The sequence below is a fragment of the Bombina bombina genome, chromosome 12 (genome assembly GCF_027579735.1).
Source record: "Bombina bombina isolate aBomBom1 chromosome 12, aBomBom1.pri, whole genome shotgun sequence".
NCBI classification, from domain to species: Eukaryota; Metazoa; Chordata; class Amphibia; order Anura; family Bombinatoridae; genus Bombina; species Bombina bombina.
In genome coordinates, this window is record NC_069510.1 from 56,190,356 (window position 1) to 56,210,497 (window position 20,142).

The 20,142-nt window shown below is 40.7% G+C and overlaps 1 protein-coding gene across 1 annotated transcript in view; it reads right to left on the minus strand.

Moving 5' to 3' along the window:
• LOC128642663 (CXXC-type zinc finger protein 1) overlaps positions 1-20,142 on the minus strand; it is a 231,298-nt gene that overhangs the window by 96,816 nt on the left and 114,340 nt on the right. Inside the window, exons 6-7 of the mRNA XM_053695446.1 lie at positions 11,487-11,642; positions 11,297-11,404 (exon numbers count right to left, since the gene is read on the minus strand). Coding sequence (XP_053551421.1) covers positions 11,297-11,404; positions 11,487-11,642 — 264 coding nt within the window. The remainder of the gene's footprint in view (positions 1-11,296; positions 11,405-11,486; positions 11,643-20,142) is intronic.

Genomic DNA, 20,142 nt, shown 5'->3' on the forward strand with positions numbered 1-20,142 from the left:
TTTAGAGCGCGAACAACATCCAAATTGTGCAACAAACGTTCCTTCTTCGAAACTGGTTTCGGACACAGAGAAGGTACGATAATCTCCTGGTTAATGTTTTTGTTAGAAACAACTTTTGGAAGAAAACCAGGTTTAGTACGTAAAACCACCTTATCTGCATGGAACACCAGATAAGGAGGAGAACACTGCAGAGCAGATAATTCTGAAACTCTTCTAGCAGAAGAAATTGCAACCAAAAACAAAACTTTCCAAGATAATAACTTAATATCAACGGAATGTAAGGGTTCAAACGGAACCCCCTGAAGAACTGAAAGAACTAAGTTGAGACTCCAAGGAGGAGTCAAAGGTTTGTAAACAGGCTTAATTCTAACCAGAGCCTGAACAAAGGCTTGAACATCTGGCACAGCTGCCAGCTTTTTGTGAAGTAACACAGACAAGGCAGAATCTGTCCCTTCAGGGAACTTGCAGATAATCCTTTTTCCAATCCTTCTTGAAGGAAGGATAGAATCTTAGGAATCTTAACCTTGTCCCAAGGGAATCCTTTAGATTCACACCAACAGATATATTTTTTCCAAATTTTGTGGTAAATCTTTCTAGTTACAGGCTTTCTGGCCTGAACAAGAGTATCGATAACAGAATCTGAGAACCCTCGCTTCGATAAGATCAAGCGTTCAATCTCCAAGCAGTCAGCTGGAGTGAGACCAGATTCGGATGTTCGAACGGACCTTGAACAAGAAGGTCTCGTCTCAAAGGTAGCTTCCATGGTGGAGCCGATGACATATTCACCAGATCTGCATACCAAGTCCTGCGTGGCCACGCAGGAGCTATCAAGATCACCGACGCCCTTTCCTGATTGATCCTGGCTACCAGCCTGGGGATGAGAGGAAACGGCGGGAATACATAAGCTAGTTTGAAGGTCCAAGGTGCTACTAGTGCATCCACTAGAGCCGCCTTGGGATCCCTGGATCTGGACCCGTAGCAAGGAACTTTGAAGTTCTGACGAGAGGCCATCAGATCCATGTCTGGAATGCCCCACAGTTGAGTGACTTGGGCAAAGATTTCCGGATGGAGTTCCCACTCCCCCGGATGCAATGTCTGACGACTCAGAAAATCCGCTTCCCAATTTTCCACTCCTGGGATGTGGATAGCAGACAGGTGGCAGGAGTGAGACTCCGCCCATAGAATGATTTTGGTCACTTCTTCCATCGCCAGGGAACTCCTTGTTCCCCCCTGATGGTTGATGTACGCAACAGTTGTCATGTTGTCTGATTGAAACCGTATGAACTTGGCCCTCGCTAGCTGAGGCCAAGCCTTGAGAGCATTGAATATCGCTCTCAGTTCCAGAATATTTATCGGTAGAAGAGATTCTTCCCGAGACCAAAGACCCTGAGCTTTCAGGGATCCCCAGACCGCGCCCCAGCCCATCAGACTGACGTCGGTCGTGACAATGACCCACTCTGGTCTGCGGAAGGTCATCCCTTGTGACAGGTTGTCCAGGGACAGCCACCAACGGAGTGAGTCTCTGGTCCTCTGATTTACTTGTATCCTCGGAGACAAGTTTGTATAGTCCCCATTCCACTGACTGAGCATGCACAGTTGTAATGGTCTTAGATGAATGCGCGCAAAAGGAACTATGTCCATTGCCGCTACCATCAAACCTATCACTTCCATGCACTGCGCTATGGAAGGAAGAGGAACGGAATGAAGTATCCGACAAGAGTCTAGAAGTTTTGTTTTTCTGGCCTCTGTCAGAAAAATCCTCATTTCTAAGGAGTCTATTATTGTCCCCAAGAAGGGAACCCTTGTTGACGGAGATAGAGAACTCTTTTCCACGTTCACTTTCCATCCGTGAGATCTGAGAAAGGCCAGGACAATGTCCGTGTGAGCCTTTGCTTGAGGAAGGGACGACGCTTGAATCAGAATGTCGTCCAAGTAAGGTACTACAGCAATGCCCCTTGGTCTTAGCACAGCTAGAAGGGACCCTAGTACCTTTGTGAAAATCCTTGGAGCAGTGGCTAATCCGAAAGGAAGCGCCACGAACTGGTAATGCTTGTCCAGGAATGCGAACCTTAGGAACCGATGATGTTCCTTGTGGATAGGAATATGTAGATACGCATCCTTTAAATCCACCGTGGTCATGAATTGACCTTCCTGGATGGAAGGAAGAATTGTTCGAATGGTTTCCATTTTGAACGATGGAACCTTGAGAAACTTGTTTAAGATCTTGAGATCTAAGATTGGTCTGAACGTTCCCTCTTTTTTGGGAACTATGAACAGATTGGAGTAGAACCCCATCCCTTGTTCTCCTAATGGAACAGGATGAATCACTCCCATTTTTAACAGGTCTTCTACACAACGTAAGAATGCCTGTCTTTTTATGTGGTCTGAAGACAACTGAGACCTGTGGAACCTCCCCCTTGGGGGAAGCCCCTTGAATTCCAGAAGATAACCTTGGGAGACTATTTCTAGCGCCCAAGGATCCAGAACATCTCTTGCCCAAGCCCGAGCGAAGAGAGAGAGTCTGCCCCCCACCAGATCCGGTCCCGGATCGGGGGCCAACATTTCATGCTGTCTTGGTAGCAGTGGCAGGTTTCTTGGCCTGCTTTCCCTTGTTCCAGCCTTGCATTGGTCTCCAAGCTGGCTTGGCTTGAGAAGTATTACCCTCTTGCTTAGAGGACGTAGCACTTTGGGCTGGTCCGTTTCTACGAAAGGGACGAAAATTAGGTTTATTTTTGGCCTTGAAAGGCCGATCCTGAGGAAGGGCATGGCCCTTACCCCCAGTGATATCAGAGATAATCTCTTTCAAGTCAGGGCCAAACAGCGTTTTCCCCTTGAAAGGAATGTTAAGTAGCTTGTTCTTGGAAGACGCATCAGCTGACCAAGATTTCAACCAAAGCGCTCTGCGCGCCACAATAGCAAACCCAGAATTCTTAGCCGCTAACCTAGCCAATTGCAAAGTGGCGTCTAGGGTGAAAGAATTAGCCAATTTGAGAGCATTGATTCTGCCCATAATCTCCTCATAAGGAGGAGAATCACTATCGACCGCCTTTACCAGCTCATCGAACCAGAAACACGCGGCTGTAGTGACAGGGACAATGCATGAAATTGGTTGTAGAAGGTAACCCTGCTGAACAAACATCTTTTTAAGTAAACCTTCTAATTTTTTATCCATAGGATCTTTGAAAGCACAACTATCTTCTATGGGTATAGTGGTGCGTTTGTTTAAAGTGGAAACCGCTCCCTCGACCTTGGGGACTGTCTGCCATAAGTCCTTTCTGGGGTCGACCATAGGAAACAATTTTTTAAATATGGGGGGAGGGACGAAAGGAATACCGGGCCTTTCCCATTCTTTATTTACAATGTCCGCCACCCGCTTGGGTATAGGAAAAGCTTCTGGGAGCCCCGGGACCTCTAGGAACTTGTCCATTTTACATAGTTTCTCTGGGATGACCAACTTGTCACAATCATCCAGAGTGGATAATACCTCCTTAAGCAGAATGCGGAGATGTTCCAACTTAAATTTAAACGTAATCACATCAGGTTCAGCTTGTTGAGAAATGTTCCCTGAATCAGTAATTTCTCCCTCAGACAAAACCTCCCTGGCCCCATCAGACTGGTTTAGGGGCCCTTCAGAACCATTATTATCAGCGTCGTCATGCTCTTCAGTATCTAAAACAGAGCAGTCGCGCTTACGCTGATAAGTGTGCATTTTGGCTAAAATGTTTTTGACAGAATTATCCATTACAGCCGTTAATTGTTGCATAGTAAGGAGTATTGGCGCGCTAGATGTACTAGGGGCCTCCTGAGTGGGCAAGACTCGTGTAGACGAAGGAGGGAATGATGCAGTACCATGCTTACTCCCCTCACTTGAGGAATCATCTTGGGCATCATTGTCATTGTCACATAAATCACATTTATTTAAATGAGAAGGAACTCTGGCTTCCCCACATTCAGAACACAGTCTATCTGGTAGTTCAGACATGTTAAACAGGCATAAACTTGATAACAAAGTACAAAAAACTTTTTAAAATAAAACCGTTACTGTCACTTTAAATTTTAAACTGAACACACTTTATTACTGCAATTGCGAAAAAATATGAAGGAATTGCTCAAAATTCACCAAAATTTCACCACAGTGTCTTAAAGCCTTAAAAGTATTGCACCCCAAATTTGGAAGCTTTAACCCTTAAAATAACGGAACCGGAGCCGTTTTTAACTTTAACCCCTTTACAGTCCCTGGTGTCTGCTTTGCTGAGACCCAACCAAGCCCAAAGGGGAATACGATACCAAATGACGCCTTCAGAAAGTCTTCTCTATGTATCAGAGCTCCTCACACATGCGACTGCATGTCATGCCTCTCAAAAACAAGTGCGCAACACCGGCGCGAAAATGAGGCTCTGCCTATGAAAGCCCCTAAAGAGAAAGGTGTCTAAAAAAGTGCCTGCCGATATAAACTCATCAAAATACCCAGATTAAATGATTCCTCAAGGCTAAATATGTGTTAATAATGAATCGATTTAGCCCAGAAAAAGTCTACAGTCTTAATAAGCCCTTGTGAAGCCCTTATTTACAATCTTAATAAACATGGCTTACCGGATCCCATAGGGAAAATGACAGCTTCCAGCATTACATCGTCTTGTTAGAATGTGTCATACCTCAAGCAGCAAGAGACTGCTCACTGTTCCCCCAACTGAAGTTAATTCCTCTCAACAGTCCTGTGTGGAACAGCCATGGATTTTAGTAACTGTTGCTAAAATCATTTTCCTCATACAAACAGAAATCTTCATCTCTTTTCTGTTTCTGAGTAAATAGTACATACCAGCACTATTTTAAAATAACAAACTCTTGATTGAATAATAAAAACTACAGTTAAACACTAAAAAACTCTAAGCCATCTCCGTGGAGATGTTGCCTGTACAACGGCAAAGAGAATGACTGGGGTAGGCGGAGCCTAGGAGGGATCATGTGACCAGCTTTGCTGGGCTCTTTGCCATTTCCTGTTGGGGAAGAGAATATCCCACAAGTAAGGATGACGCCGTGGACCGGACACACCTATGTTGGAGAAATATTCATATCTGAAGCCATATCTTGCAAGGTGAAAGAATTAGACGCACTAGAAGTACTTGGCGTCACTTGTGCGGGCGTTACTGGTTGTTACACTTGGGGAGAACTAGATGGCAAAACCTGATTTCCTTCTGTCTGAGAATCATCTAATGCCAAACTTTTCTAAGTCAAAATATTCTGTTTGCAATTTATAGACATATCAGTACAAGTGGGACACATTCTAAGAGGGGGTTCCACAATGGCTTCTAAACAAATTGAACAATGAGTTTCCTCAGTGTCAGACATGTTTAACAGACTAGTAATAAAGCAAGCTTGGAAAACACTTTATTTAATGAAAAAAAACACAATTTGCAAAAACGGTACTGTGCCTTTAAGAGAAAAAAAAGGCATACACAAACTGCAAAATAGGTTAAAATTGCTTCAATTTTTCTGAAATTTTAACAGTGTACCCACTAAGCTTTAGAAGGATTGCACCACAAGTAACAAAGCAATAAACCCCCAAATGAAAAAAATGGATTGATAAGTGTCTAAAACCGGTTAAAACCCCTATTAGCACCTTGCCACAGTTCTGCTGTGGCCCTACTTGCCCTTAGGAAGCGATAATATGGGGTTTAAAGCTTCAATTGGTCCCTCAGAAGACTCTCAGGACCTCAGGAGAAGTTGCTTGCTGCTTGTAAATATAGGCCCCGCCCACCTCACTCGATGTTGCTGGGGTCTACACAAAACTAACAAACCCTGCCTGAAAGCCATGCGGGTTATAAACAACCCCAAAGAACCCTCAAGCAAATGTCCCATAAAACAGAAAACGTTACTACCAGACACAAAAACGTTTGTCTCAAATTCACATAACAAACTGAGTGCCCACAAAAAAATTAACCCTTTATGCAAGCTAGTAAAAACCTCTGATAACACTAGGATTACTGCTTCCCCTTCCCCTAATGGGGACACTGTCAGCCTTTCTGAGTTAACACAGTCTCTGCAGAAAATATGACTGAACATACCTCATTGCTGTATAGCAAGAAACCGTTCCTCACACTGAAGTTTTCCTGTACTCCTCATCTCATGTGGGAACAGCAGTGGACCTTAGTTACAAATGCGAAGATCATCATCCTCCAGGTAGAACTCTTCATCTATGTCCTGCCTGAGAGTAAATAGTACAACACTGGTACCATTTAAAAATAACAAACACTTGATTGAAGATAAAATAAAACTAACAGTTTAACACCTCTTCTCTTTACTCTTCCTGCTTAGAGCCAGCAAAGAGAATGACTGGGGGGTGGAGTTAAGGGGGGAGCTATATAGACAGCTCTGCTGTGGTGCTCTCTTTGCTACTTCCTGTCAGGAAGGACAATATCCCACAAGTTAGGATGAATCCGTGGACTCGGTACATCATGCATAAGAAAGGAGACTCACAAGAAAGAGCAGATAATTCAGAAACTCTTCTAGCAGAAGAGATGGCCAAAAGAAACAATACTTTCCAAGAAAGTAATTTAATGTCTAGAGAATGCATAGGCTCAAACGGAGGAGCCTGTAAAGCCCTCAAAACCAAATTAAGACTCCAAGGAGGAGAAATAGGCTTAATGACAGGCTTGATACGAACCAAAGCCTGTACAAAACAATGAATATCAGGAAGATTAGTAATTTTTCAGTGAAACAGAACAGAAAGAGCAGAGATTTGTCCTTTCAAGGAACTTGCACACAAACCCTTATCCAAACCATCCTGAAGAAACTGTAAAATTCTAGGAATTCTAAAAGAATGCCAAGAGAATTTATGAGAAGAACACCATGAAATGTAAGTCTTCCAAACTCGGTAATAAATCTTTCTAGACACAGATTTGCGAGCCTGCAACATAGTATTAATCACTGAGTCAGAGAAACCTCTATGACTAAGCACTAGGCGTTCAATCTCCATACCTTCAAATTTAATGATTTGAGATCCTGATGGAAAAATGGGCCTTGAGATAGAAGGTCTGGCCTTTACGGAAGTGGCCAAGGTTGGCAACTGGACATCCGAACAAGATCCGCATACCAAAACCTGTGTGGCCATGCTGGAGCCACCAGCAGTACAAATGAACGTTCCATTATGATTTTGGAAATCACTCTTGGAAGAAGAACTAGAGGGGGAAAGATATAAGCAGGTTGATAATTCCAAGGAAGTGACAACGCATCCACTGCTTCCGCCTGAGGATCCCTGGACCTGGACAGATACCTGGGAAGTTTCCTGTTTAGATGAGAAGCCATCAGATCTATTTCTGGAAGCCCCCACATCTAAACAATCTGAAGAAACACATCTGGGTGAAGAGACCATTCTCCCGGATGTAAAGTCTGGCGACTGAGATAATCCGCTTCCCAATTGTCTATACCTGGGATATGGACCACAGAGATTAGACAGGAGCTGGATTCCGCCCATGCAAGTATCCAAGATACTTCTTTCATAGCTTGAGGACTGTGAGTCCCACTTTGGTGATTGACATACACCACGATTGTGACATTGTCTGTCTGAAAACAAATAAACGGTTCTCTCTTCAGAAGAGGCCAAAACTGAAGAGCTCTGAGAATCACACGGAGTTCTAAAATATTGATCGGTAATCTCGCCTCTTGAGATTTCCAAACCCCCTGCGCTGTCAGAGATCCCCAGACAGCTCCCCAACCTGAAAGACTTGCATCTGTTGTAATCACAGTCCAGGTTGGACGAACAAAAGAGGCCCCCTGAACCAAACGATGATCATCTAACCACCAAGTCAGAGATCGTCGAATATTGGGATTTAAGGATATTAATTGTGATATCTTTGTATAATCCCTGCACCATTGGCTCAGCATACAAAGCTGAAGAGGTCTCATGTGAAAACAAGCAATGGGGATCGCGTCCGATGCTGCAGTCATGAGACCTAAAATCTCCATGCACATAGCTACTGAAGGGAATGACTGAGACTGAAGGTTACGACAAGCTGAAACCAATTTCAGACGTCTCTTGTCTGTTAGCGACAAAGTCATTGGATACTGAATCTATTTGGAATCCTAAAAAGGTTACCCTTGTCTGAGGAATCAAGGAACTTTTTGGTAAATTGATCCTCCAACCATGTCTTTGAAGAAACAACACTAGTTGATTCGTGTGAGATTCTGCAGAATGTAAAGAATGAGCTAGTTCCAATATATCGTCCAAATAAGGAAACACCGCAATACCCCGCTCTCTGATTACAGAGAGTAGGGCACCGAGAACCTTTGAAAAGATCCTTGGAGCTGTTGCTAGGCCAAAAGGAAGAGCAACAAATTGGTAATGCTTGTCTAGAAAAGAGAATCTCAGGAACTGATAGTGATCTGGATGAATCGGAATATGAAGATATGCATCCTGTAAGTCTATTGTGGGCATATAATGACCTTGCTGAACAAAAGGCAGAATAGTCCTTATAGTCACCATTTTGAATGTTGGTATTCTTACATAACGATTCCAAATTTTTAGATCCAGAACTGGTCTGAAAGAATTCTCTTTCTTTGGAACAATGAACAGATTTGAAAAAAAAAACAGACCCCGTTCCAGATATGGAACTGGCACAATTACCCCGGATAACTCCAGGTCTGAAACACACTTCAGGAAAGCCTGAGCCTTTACTGGGTTTACTGAAATGCGTGAGAGAAAGAAACTCCTCACAGGCGGTCTTACCTTGAAACCTATTCTGTACCCTTGAGAAACAATGTTCTGGATCCAATGATTTTGGATTGAATTGATCCAAACATCTTTGAAAAATCGTAGTCTGCCCCCTACCAGCTGCACTGGAATGAGGGCCACACCTTCATGCGGACTTGGGGGCTGATTTTGATTTTCTAAAAGGCTTGGATTTATTCCAGACTGGAGAAGGCTTCCAATTGGAAACCGTTCCTTTAGGGGAAGGGTCAGGTTTCTGTTCCTTATTCTGACGAAAGGAACGAAAACGGTTAGCAGCCCTAAATTTACCCTTAGATTTTTTATCCTGAGGCAAAAAGGCTCCCTTCCCCCCAGTGACAGTTGAAATAATAGAATCCAACTGAGAACCAAATAATTGATTACCTTGGAAAGAAAGAGATAGCACCGTTGACTTAGAAGTCATATCAGCATTCCAAGATTTAAGCCATAAAGCTCTTCTAGCTAAAATAGCTAAAGACATATACCTGACATCAATTCTAATGATATCAAAAATGGCATCACAAATGAAATTATTAGCATGTTGAATTAGCTTAACAATGCTATACACATTAGGATCTGGTACTTGTTGCGCTAAAGTTTCCAACCAAAAAGTTGAAGCCGCAGCAACATCAGCCAAAGAAATAGCAGGCCTAAGAAGATGACCTGAACATAAATAAGCCTTCCTTAGATAAGATTCAAGCTTCCTATATAAAGGATCTTTAAAAGAAGTACTATCTGCCGTAGGAATAGTAGTACGCTTTGCAAGAGTAGAGATAGCCCCATCAACTTTGGGGATCATTTCCCAAAACTCCAATCTATCAGACGGCAAAGGGTACAGTTTCTTAAACCTTAAAGAAGGAGTAAATGAAGTACCCAGACTATTCCATTCCCTAGAAATTACATCTGAAATAGCATCAGGAACTGGAAAAACCTCTGGAATAACTACATGAGGTTTAAAAACCGAATTTAAAGGTTTACTGGTTTTAATATCAAGAGGACTAGTCTCCTCCATATCTAATGCAATCAACGCCTCTTTTATTAAAGAATGAATATAATCCATTTTAAATAAATATGAAGTTTTGTCAGTGTCAATATCTGAGGCAGAATCTTCTGAACCAGAGAGATCCTCATCAGAGATAGATAAATCAGAATGCTGTCGATCATTTAAAAATTCATCGAATTTATGAGAAGTTTTAAAAGACCTTTTACGTTTATTAGAAGGTGGTATAACAGACAGGGCCTTCTCAATAGAATTAGAAACAAATTCTCTCACATTAACAGGAATATCCTGAACATTAGATGTTGAAGGAACAACAACAGGTAATGGATTACTACTAATGGAAATATTGTCTGCTTTTGAAAGTTTATCATGACAACTAACACAAACTACAGCCGGAGGAACAGTTACGGGCAGCAGCATTCCAGAAGTAGATTCTGAGACAGGGTCAGATTGAGACATCTTGCAATATGTAATAGAAAAGACAACATATAAAGCAAAATTATCAATTTCCTAATATGACAGTTTCAGGAATGGGAGAAAATGCAAACAGAATAAGCATCTGGAAACCAGAAGCAAAAAGAAATAATGACTTAAATAATTTCAAAAATCTGGCGCCAAGTATGACGCCCACAATTGACGAAATATTTTTTGGCGCCAAAAACGTCTGCAACAAACACGAGCGTCATAGATGACGCAACTACGTGAAAACTCTCGGCGCCAACTAAGACGCTGGAAATTACGTCATTACGTCAACAAACGTGATTCTCGCGCCAAAAAAGTATCGCGCCAAAAATGACGCAATAAATTATAGCATTTTGCGCTCCCGCGAGCCTAACCGCCCGCAAATTAGAAAAGAAAGTCAATTTGAAAAATTTTCAGTTAAGAAATAATTTTTTCATATGCATTTCCCAAATTGAAACTGACAGTCTGAAAGAAGGAAATATACTGATTAACCTGAATCATGGCAAATATAAGTATAAAACATATATTTAGAACTTTACATATAAAGTGCCAAACCATAGCTGAGAGTGTCTTAAATAAAAGAAAACATACTTACCAAAAGACACTCATCTACATAAAGTAGATAGCCAAACCAGTACTGAAACGAGAATCAGTAGAGGTAATGGTATATAAGAGTATATCGTCGATCTGAAAAGGGAGGTAGAAGATGAATCTCCACGACCGATAACAGAGAACCTATAAAATAGATCCCCATTAGGATGACCATTGCATTCAATAGGTAATACTCCGTTCACATCCCTCTGTCATTCACTACACTCTGAGAGGAACCGGGCTTCTGCATGCTGAGAAGCGCATATCAACGTAGAAATCTAGCACAATCTTACTTCACCACCTCCATAGGAGGCAAAGTTTGTAAAACTAAATTGTGAGTGTGGTGGGGGGTGTATTTATAGGCATTTTGAGGTTTGGGAAACTTTGCCCCTCCTGGTAAAAATGTATATCCCATACGTCACTAGCTCATGGACTCTTGCCAATTACATGAAAGAAATAGACTACAATGTCAGATTGTTTTACTTTGCAAACAATTATTGCTTGCATAGTTATTTTACCTTTTTTTCAGACTTTTTTTCACGTCTCTTCACATGCTTGACCTTGACGGCTCTCTTTCTCAAAACAGAGTCCAGAAATGGTGTGTCATCTGTATCACTAAGCCAGGGCTACAAAATTAGACAGGTTAGAAAAAGCAGTTTAAAAAAAAAAAAAAAACACACCAGCACACACAAAGCATCTCTTTATTACCAGGTTGTGTTCATCAAATGCACCTCCTGCACATAGCTCTTGATACAACTCTGGGTCCAGCGGCAAGTCTTCATCAGACAGAGACCCAGCAAGGCTTACTGGTTCTGGAGTGTCCCTATATCTTGTTGGATCATCATCTCTGACTCTAAGCATTTTCTGTGGAAGAAAATTACCAACATGTATGAAATGCCATACAAATAAAGAACTTTTTGATAGATATAAAGCTTCCCATATATGGAAACACATTAAAAGGGACACTAAAGTCAAAATTAAACTTTTATTTTTTAGAACAGTGCCTCCCAAATTGCTCAGGTCACTGCCCCTTCTTGCTTCTAAAAACGTATAATCAGCACTCCTTAATATAACCCATAAAAATAATATTCAGACCAGGAGCCCCATATATTAAAGCCTGGACGGATAAGGTTTGCTTCTGAGAACCTTGTCTGCCAGACATTGCGTACACTGCCCGCATTTAATGCTGCACAAGCATTTCCTTGTGCACCCGTGTCCCCTACTTTTGCGTGATTATTATCGATTAGGATGATTTAAAGGATTACAAATGTTTAAGTTTTTTTATCCCTAACAAACAACATAAAATAGAAGATAAACATAAAGTTAAACTTACTGACCTTATAATTTAAAAAAACGATAGTGCCTAACGTTTGAATTTATCCACGATGACGTCAATAAAGCCTTCCCTCTAATATGGGCATTACCTGTTAGCAAGAAATAACCTACCCAATTTCGTCCTTTTGCATATCATTACATGAGGAATCAGCCCTACTTGGCATGCGCATCAAAATCCTCCAAATCTCGCATGCGCATTTCTTATGGTTGCTGCCGAATTTACACTCACATAACTGAAAAACGTAGAGCGGTCCAGCCAGTGTTTCAAGGAGTGACGTTTTCAGTGACGCTGCGCATTCTTGCGCATGTGCATAGCTTAATAGAAGCGCCATATTCCAACCGTAGTTGTCAGCCCGGATTGGACAGGACATAAGGAAACCCACGGAGTGGGTTTGGAAAGCAGTAAAAGTTTGATGAATGATAACTGCAATACGGTAAAGATCTCATTATGAGATTATATTGAGAAAATGCTTAAAAAGGGTAGTTAAATCGTTACAAGCTTAGTTAGTTTTTTCTTACAGTGTCCCGTTAACTCTGCTAGCCTTGAGGTGGAGAGAATGTAAATAGCAGTGGTCTTAAATAGGGCCTCAGCAACCCTTAAACTAATGGCACAATACAATCTAAAGGAGTAAGGATTAAACACATACAAATTTTAAAATATTTTTCTAAATTTTATTTAAACTGTTTTATTTGATACCTAAGTAAATTGAAAAGTTGTTTTAAATTGCATGCTGTATCTGAATCATGAAAGTTTAACTTGACTTGAGTGTCCCTTTAAGCAGGAATTTTAAATCACCATATTTGGATATCTGGAGTTGATTGCTTTAATACTACACCAATAAATCAACCTTATAGAAAGTGTATTCTACTTACTAAAGTGTTATGAAGTGCAACACCAGATTATTTATGACGACAGTAGACTTAAAAAAAACTTAAATGGATGACTGAGTACAAAGCTACTCAGACAAGCACAACAGGCCATTGCTACGTTTCCTGCTATTACATAATAATTATGAGCAGAGCATTTTAAAGTGATGGTAAAGTCCGGGTATTATAGATAAACTATTACAATTATTGATTAAAAAAATATATTAACTTTCGTTTTTTTAAATATTGATATTTTAACAAAGTTATTACCTTTATAAAGAAAATATCGAAGCGTCATATAATCAACCCGTTTTTTAGGGGTTTTTTTACTTCCTGATCACGTTTTATTGTTATCCATTTGAAAATGTGGCAGTTAGGCGGCCGTGACTATGTCACACACCCACACAATAAACAACGCATGCACTAATTTATTTTTCTTCATAAGGAACACCATATGCACTCCCGTGTTACGCATGCTTGTTATTCACAATTGGGAATCCCTTACTACGTCATCTGCATAGGGTAAACGATCCGGACAAGCACATCGGTATAGTTAGCAAGCGCATCTTTAGAAGCAAGTACCTCAATCGCTCACAATGTTAAAAATACAAATTCTATTATTGTATTTGATATACTATTAATTTTCTTACATTTTGAAAAGGATTGTGATGTTTCAATCGATTGTCCCAGTCAGGTGCTGACGACGGCTCAGAGCTGTCGCTAGCACTCATCCGCCTTTAGGGCAATCTGGGGGCCTGTAGAGTGACAGGCATCGCCGGGGCTTTCGTTTCGTACGGTGACATCACCGCTCAACTTTATTTAAAATTTACAATGCACACTCTATAGGGAAAGGGGGCATGCTGCTTAGAAGCCTGTATTTCAGGCATCTAAGCAGCTACGGACCCCAAAGACCCACCGTTGGAAAGGTCTGGATTTTTTTTTTTTAAGTAAAATATATATATATATATATATATATATTTAAAAATAGTAAATAAAACAAAACAAAACATAATTTATGTAAGAACTTACCTGATAAATTCATTTCTTTCATATTGGCAAGAGTCCATGAGCTAGTGACGTATGGGATATACATTCCTACCAGGAGGAGCAAAGTTTCCCAAACCTCAAAATGCCTATAAATACACCCCTCGCCACACCCACAATTCAGTTTAACGAATAGCCAAGAAGTGGGGTGAAAAGAAAGGAGCGAAAGCATCAAACAAGGAATTGGAATAATTGTGCTTTATCCAAAAATCATAACCACCACAAAAAGGGTGGGCCTCATGGACTCTTGCCAATATGAAAGAAATGAATTTATCAGGTAAGTTCTTACATAAATTATGTTTTCTTTCATGTAATTGGCAAGAGTCCATGAGCTAGTGACGTATGGGATAGCAGATACCCAAGATGTGGAGCTTCCACGCAAGAGTCACTAGAGAGGGAGGGATAAAATAAAGACAGCCAATTCCGCTGTAAAAATAATCCACAACCCAAATCAAAAAGTTTTAATCTTATAATGAAAAAAACTGAAATTGTAAGCAGAAGAATCAAACTGAAACAGCTGCCTAAAGTACTTTTCTACCAAAAACTGCTTCAGAAGAAGAAAAAACATCAAAATGGTAGAATTTAGTAAAAGTATGCAAAGAAGACCAAGTTGCTGCTTTGCAAATCTGATCAACAGAAGCTTCATTCTTAAAAGCCCAGGAAGTAGAAACTGACCTAGTAGAATCAGCCCTAGCTAAGTCAGACTGAAAGTCTAAAATATCTAGATTTGTAGAGCTGTGTTTAACATTTCTCTTGCGCTTTCCAGAAATAGGTAAGGCACTCAAGGCAACGGACACAGCAGATTGTAACTACGTAGTAAAGTCTGCAGGAAAAAAAACCCTCCTGTAGGAGGAATAGGCGTGCCATGGGGAACTGCATCTGAAGCAGGGTTAAAACCAGGTTGTGGAGTGAGGGTAGGCATCTCCTGGACAACCGAGTCCTGAGAGGTAGATGGCTCAGAAGGACTAAACTTATTAGTAGGGTTAACAATTTAAGCTCCCTTTTTAGACCTTACATCACCTAGGCAATTGGAACAGAGTTGTGCAGGGGGGGTATACTAAGTTCTCCTCGCAATACAAGCAATTATTGGTAATAGTCACTGATGTATAGAAGACCTCTAGAGGGTTAACTTCATAGTCCTCCATAGTTGGAGATTATTCCCACACAAGGATAAAAAATATCTAGGTATAAGAGGCACCCCTTTCCCACACCAACGGCTGGGGCCCTCACCACCTCCTAGAGACTCAGAACAAACCAGATGGACTCCCCGTCATGGCGAAAATGAACCCTGCTGCAGATCGGATCGCTACCATGGAAGTAAAGTGCACCCGACCATGTGGTACGCAAATAGGAGCCGCCCCTGCTAAGAGAGAAAAACGTGCGGAAACAATAGGAGCTGTGCAGCGATCAAAGCGAAAGTAAAGAGGCTTTGATAATAAAGTTTCAATGCCGCTTCTAGTATTGCCCTGAGCTACAAACACACCCGGACCCCTCAAAAGTAAGGAGTTTAAGCAGCATTAAGTCCCCAAACTGTTCTCTCCTCTTATCTCCAAGTATAAGGAGAAATAAAAACCCCTTATCCTATAGGAAGTACTACATGTCCCACTGTGACCAAAAAGAGTCCTGTAAATCTTAGGGGAAGATAAGCCCTACTAGGTACTATTCCCTAATAAATAAAATGTATTATCCCTCTAGGATCGATGCTGTGGAACAGACCCAGCCTTTCATGGTGTGACAGTCCTATTGCGATGTTCTGACAAGGAGTGAAAAATAGAAGACAGTGTAACTCATCTACACTGGTTCCCCATGAGCTGTTAAATAGTCTTGATGCAATCACAGAAAAACTTTCCCTGTATCTCCATCAAATTAAATATCATAGCTCAGGTGGCATATTTATAAATGCCACTAGGTGTCAGCACTAGGTGTCAGCAAAGTAGTTTTAATGCTCAGTGTGAGCACTAGACGAAGTACTATTAAATAGGAAATGACTCTGATATCTCAGGCCTTTAAGCGAAAACAGTGAACTGCATAACATAACACTGCAGCCAACAACTGTAAATAATCAGTACACAAATCACATAATTATGAACCCCAGGAGTATGTTTTCAAAGCTCCACCGGAGCGAAAATAATTGGCTGCAAGTTGCGCTAAAGTGAGGACGGAGCGCTCGCCTAATAGCTTGGAATGCGCACCCAAAAAGATTTTACTCGCGCCAGCAATAATGTTCTGTTAGCCCGCGCCCGCCACAAAAAATAAAATAGCACTGAAAACATACCCCCGGCAATAACGGCACTAGGCTTAGAAACTATAGACTCCTACATGCCTCAGGGAGGATCTAAAAAGTACCGTTCCTGGATACTTGCAATCCCCTAAATGTGTACCTGCATATTAGCGTGCGGTGATCTCCGATTCTATTTAGTTTAAAAAAAAAACATAATTTACCTAAGAATTTACCTGATAAATTCATTTCTTTCATATTGGCAAGAGTCCATGAGCTAGTGACGTATGGGATATACAATCCTACCAGGAGGGGCAAAGTTTCCCAAACCTCAAAATGCCTATAAATACACCCCTCACCACACCCACAATTCAGTTTAACGAATAGCCAAGTAGTGGGGTGATAAAGAAAGGAGTAAAAAGCATCAACCAAGGAATTTTGAAATAATTGTGCTTTATACAAAAAAAATCATAACCACCATAAAAAAGGGTGGGCCTCATGGACTCTTGCCAATATGGAAAAAATTAATATTATCAGGTAAATTCTTACATAAATTATATTTTCTTTCATGTAATTGGCAAGAGTCCATGAGCTAGTGACGTATGGGATATCAATACCCAATATGTGGAACTCCACGCAAGAGTCACTAGAGAGGGAGGGATAAAATAAAAAACAGCCATACGCTGAAAAAATAAATCCACAACCCAAATTATAAGTTTATTCTTTAATGACAAGAAAAACTTAAAACATCAGCAGAAGTATCAAACTGAAACAGCTGCCTGAAGAACTTTTCTACCAAAAACTGAAGAAGCAAATACATCAAAACGGTAGAATTTAGTAAATGTATGAAAAGAGGACCAAGTTGCCGCTTTGCAAATTTGATCAACTGAAGCTTCATTCTTAAAAGCCCACAAAGTGGAGACTGATCTAGTAGAATGAGCTGTAATTCTCTGAGGCGGGGTCTGACCCGACTCCAAATAAGCTTGATGAATCAAAAGCTTTAACCAAGAAGCCAAGGAAATAGCAGAAGCCTTCTGACCTTTCCTAGGACCAGAAAATATAACAAATAGACTAGAAGTCTTCCTGAAATCTTTACTAGCTTCAACATAATATTTCAAAGCTCTCACCACATCCAAAGAATGTAAGGATCTTTCCAAAGAATTCTTAGTATTAGGACACAAGGAAGGGAAAACAATTTCTCTACTTATGCTGCTAGAATTCACAACCTTAGGTAAAAATTTAAATGAAGTCCGCAAAACCGCCTTATCCTGATGAAAAAACAGGAAAGGAGATTCACAAGAAAGAGCAGATAGCTCAGAAACTCTTCTAGCAGAAGAGATAGCCAAAATGAACAACACTTTCCAAGAAAGAAGTTCAATGTCCAAATAATGCATAGGCTCAAATGGAGGAGCCTGTAACACCTTCAAAACCAAATTAAGACTCCAAGGAGGAGAAATTGATTTAATGACGGGCTTAATACGAACTAAAGCCAGTACAAAACAGTGAATATCAGGAAGTTTAGCAATCTTTCTGTGAAATAAAAAAGAAAGAGCAGAGATTTGTCCCTTCAAGGAACTTGCAGACAAACCCTAATCCAAACCATCCTGAAGAAACTGTAAAATTCTAGGGATTCTAAAAGAATGCCAAGAGAATTTATGAGAGGAACACCATGAAATGTAGGTCTTCCAAACTCGATAATAAATCTTTCTAGAGACAGATTTACGAGCTTGTAACATAGTATTAATCACTGAGTCAGAGAAACCTCTATGACTTAGCACTAAGCATTCAATTTCCATACCTTCAAATTTAATGATTTGAGATCCTGATGGAAAAAACGGACCTTGAAACAGTAGGTCCGGCCTTAACGGAAGTGGCCAAGGTTGGCAACTGGACATCCAAACAAGATCCGCATACCAAAACCTGTGTGGCCATGCTGGAGCCACCAGCAACACAAATGATTGTTCCATGATGATTTTGGAGATCACTCTTGGAAGAAGAACTAGAGGCGGGGAAATGTAAGCAGGATGATAACACCAAGGAAGTGTCAGCGCATCCACTGCTTCCGCCTGAACATCCCTGGACAGGTATCTGGGAAGTTTCTTGTTTAGATGAGAGGCCATCAGATCTATCTCTGGAAGACCCCACATCTGAACAATCTGAGAAAACGCATCTGGATGGAGGGACCACTCCCCTGGATGTAAAGTCTGACGGCTGAGATAATCCGCCTCCCAATTGTCTACACCTGGGATATGCACCGCAGAGATTAGACAGGAGCTGGATTCTGCCCAAGCAAGTATCCGAGATACTTCTTTCATAGCTTGGGGACTGTGAGTCCCACCCTGATGATTGACATATGCCACAGTTGTGATATTGTCTGTCTGAAAGCACATGAACGGTTCTCTCTTCAACAGAGGCCAAAACTGAAGAGCTCCGAGAATTGCACAGAGTTCTAAAATATTGATTGGTAATCTCGCCTCTTGAGATTTCCAAACCCCTTGCGCTGTCAGAGATCCCCAAACAGCTCAACAACCTGAAAGACTTGCATCTGTAGCGATCCCAGTCCAGGTTGGCCGAACAAAGGAAGCCCCTTGAACTAAACGCTGGTGATTTAACCACCACGTCAGAGTGTCGAACATTGGGATTTAAGGATATTAGTTGTGATATCTTTGTATAATCCCTGAACCATTGATTCAGCATACAAAGCTGGAGAGGTCTCATGTGAAAACAAGCAAAAGGAATCGCGTCCGATGCTGCAGTCATGAGGCCTAAAACTTCCATGCACATAGCCACTAATGGGAATGACAGACTGAAGGTGCTGACAGGCTGCAACCAATTTCAAACGTCTCCTTGTCTGTTAGAGACAGAGTCATGGACACTGAATCTATCTGGAAATCTAAAAAGGTGACCCTTGTCTGAGGAATCAAGAAACTTTTTGGTAAATTGATCCTCCAACCATGTTCTTGAAGAAACAACACTAGTTGAATCGTGTGAGATTCTGCAGAACGTATAGACTGAGCTAGTACCAAGATATCGTCCAAATAAGGAAACACCGCAATACCCTGCTCTCTGATTACAGAGAGTAGGGCACCTAGAACTTTTGAAAAGATTCTTGGAGCTGTTGCTAGGCCAAATGGAAGAGCAACATAATGGTAATGCTTGTCTAGAAAAGAGAATCTCAGGAACTGATAATGTTCTGGATGAATGGGAATATGAAGGTATGCATCCTGCAAGTCTATGCAGGGGCTTTTTATGACCTAAACACTAATATAGTTGCATTAGGTTGATCATTAACTAAATAGTGTGGTTAAGACTATTTTAGAATTTATTATAATTTCACAATTAGGTGTAAAGGGTTGTTTGTTTTTAAATTCAATGAAATATGGCAACACTTCCCACACAGTGGTTGCTTAATGTTCAATGTCTAATTGGATTGAAAACCAAAAATCTTTTTTAGTTACACTTTAACACTTAGATAATGTCACCCTACACACAATTTAATAAAATATAGCACCCAATCTAATTTAATAAAATATAACAATACTTCCAACACTGTGGTTGTGTAATGCTTAATATCTATTTAGATTAATAACAAAAAATCTTTACTTCACATTTCATTATTCAGATAATGTCACCCAATTAAATCACTATTGAGAATTACCCACAATGTAGGGCACTTTTTCACATATCTATGAATAAACTTATTTATATGCTATATAGAATACCACACTCACAGAATGTACTATTACTATTATGGCACCAAACCACCTTTTTTCACTAACATGTTATTTTTAATAAGAATCCAGATACATTATACACAATATTCCAAATTTTGGGGCAACAATGCATGAATACAATCCTGTTTTGTAGAAAGGATCTCGTGTAATATAATTCATTAATAGG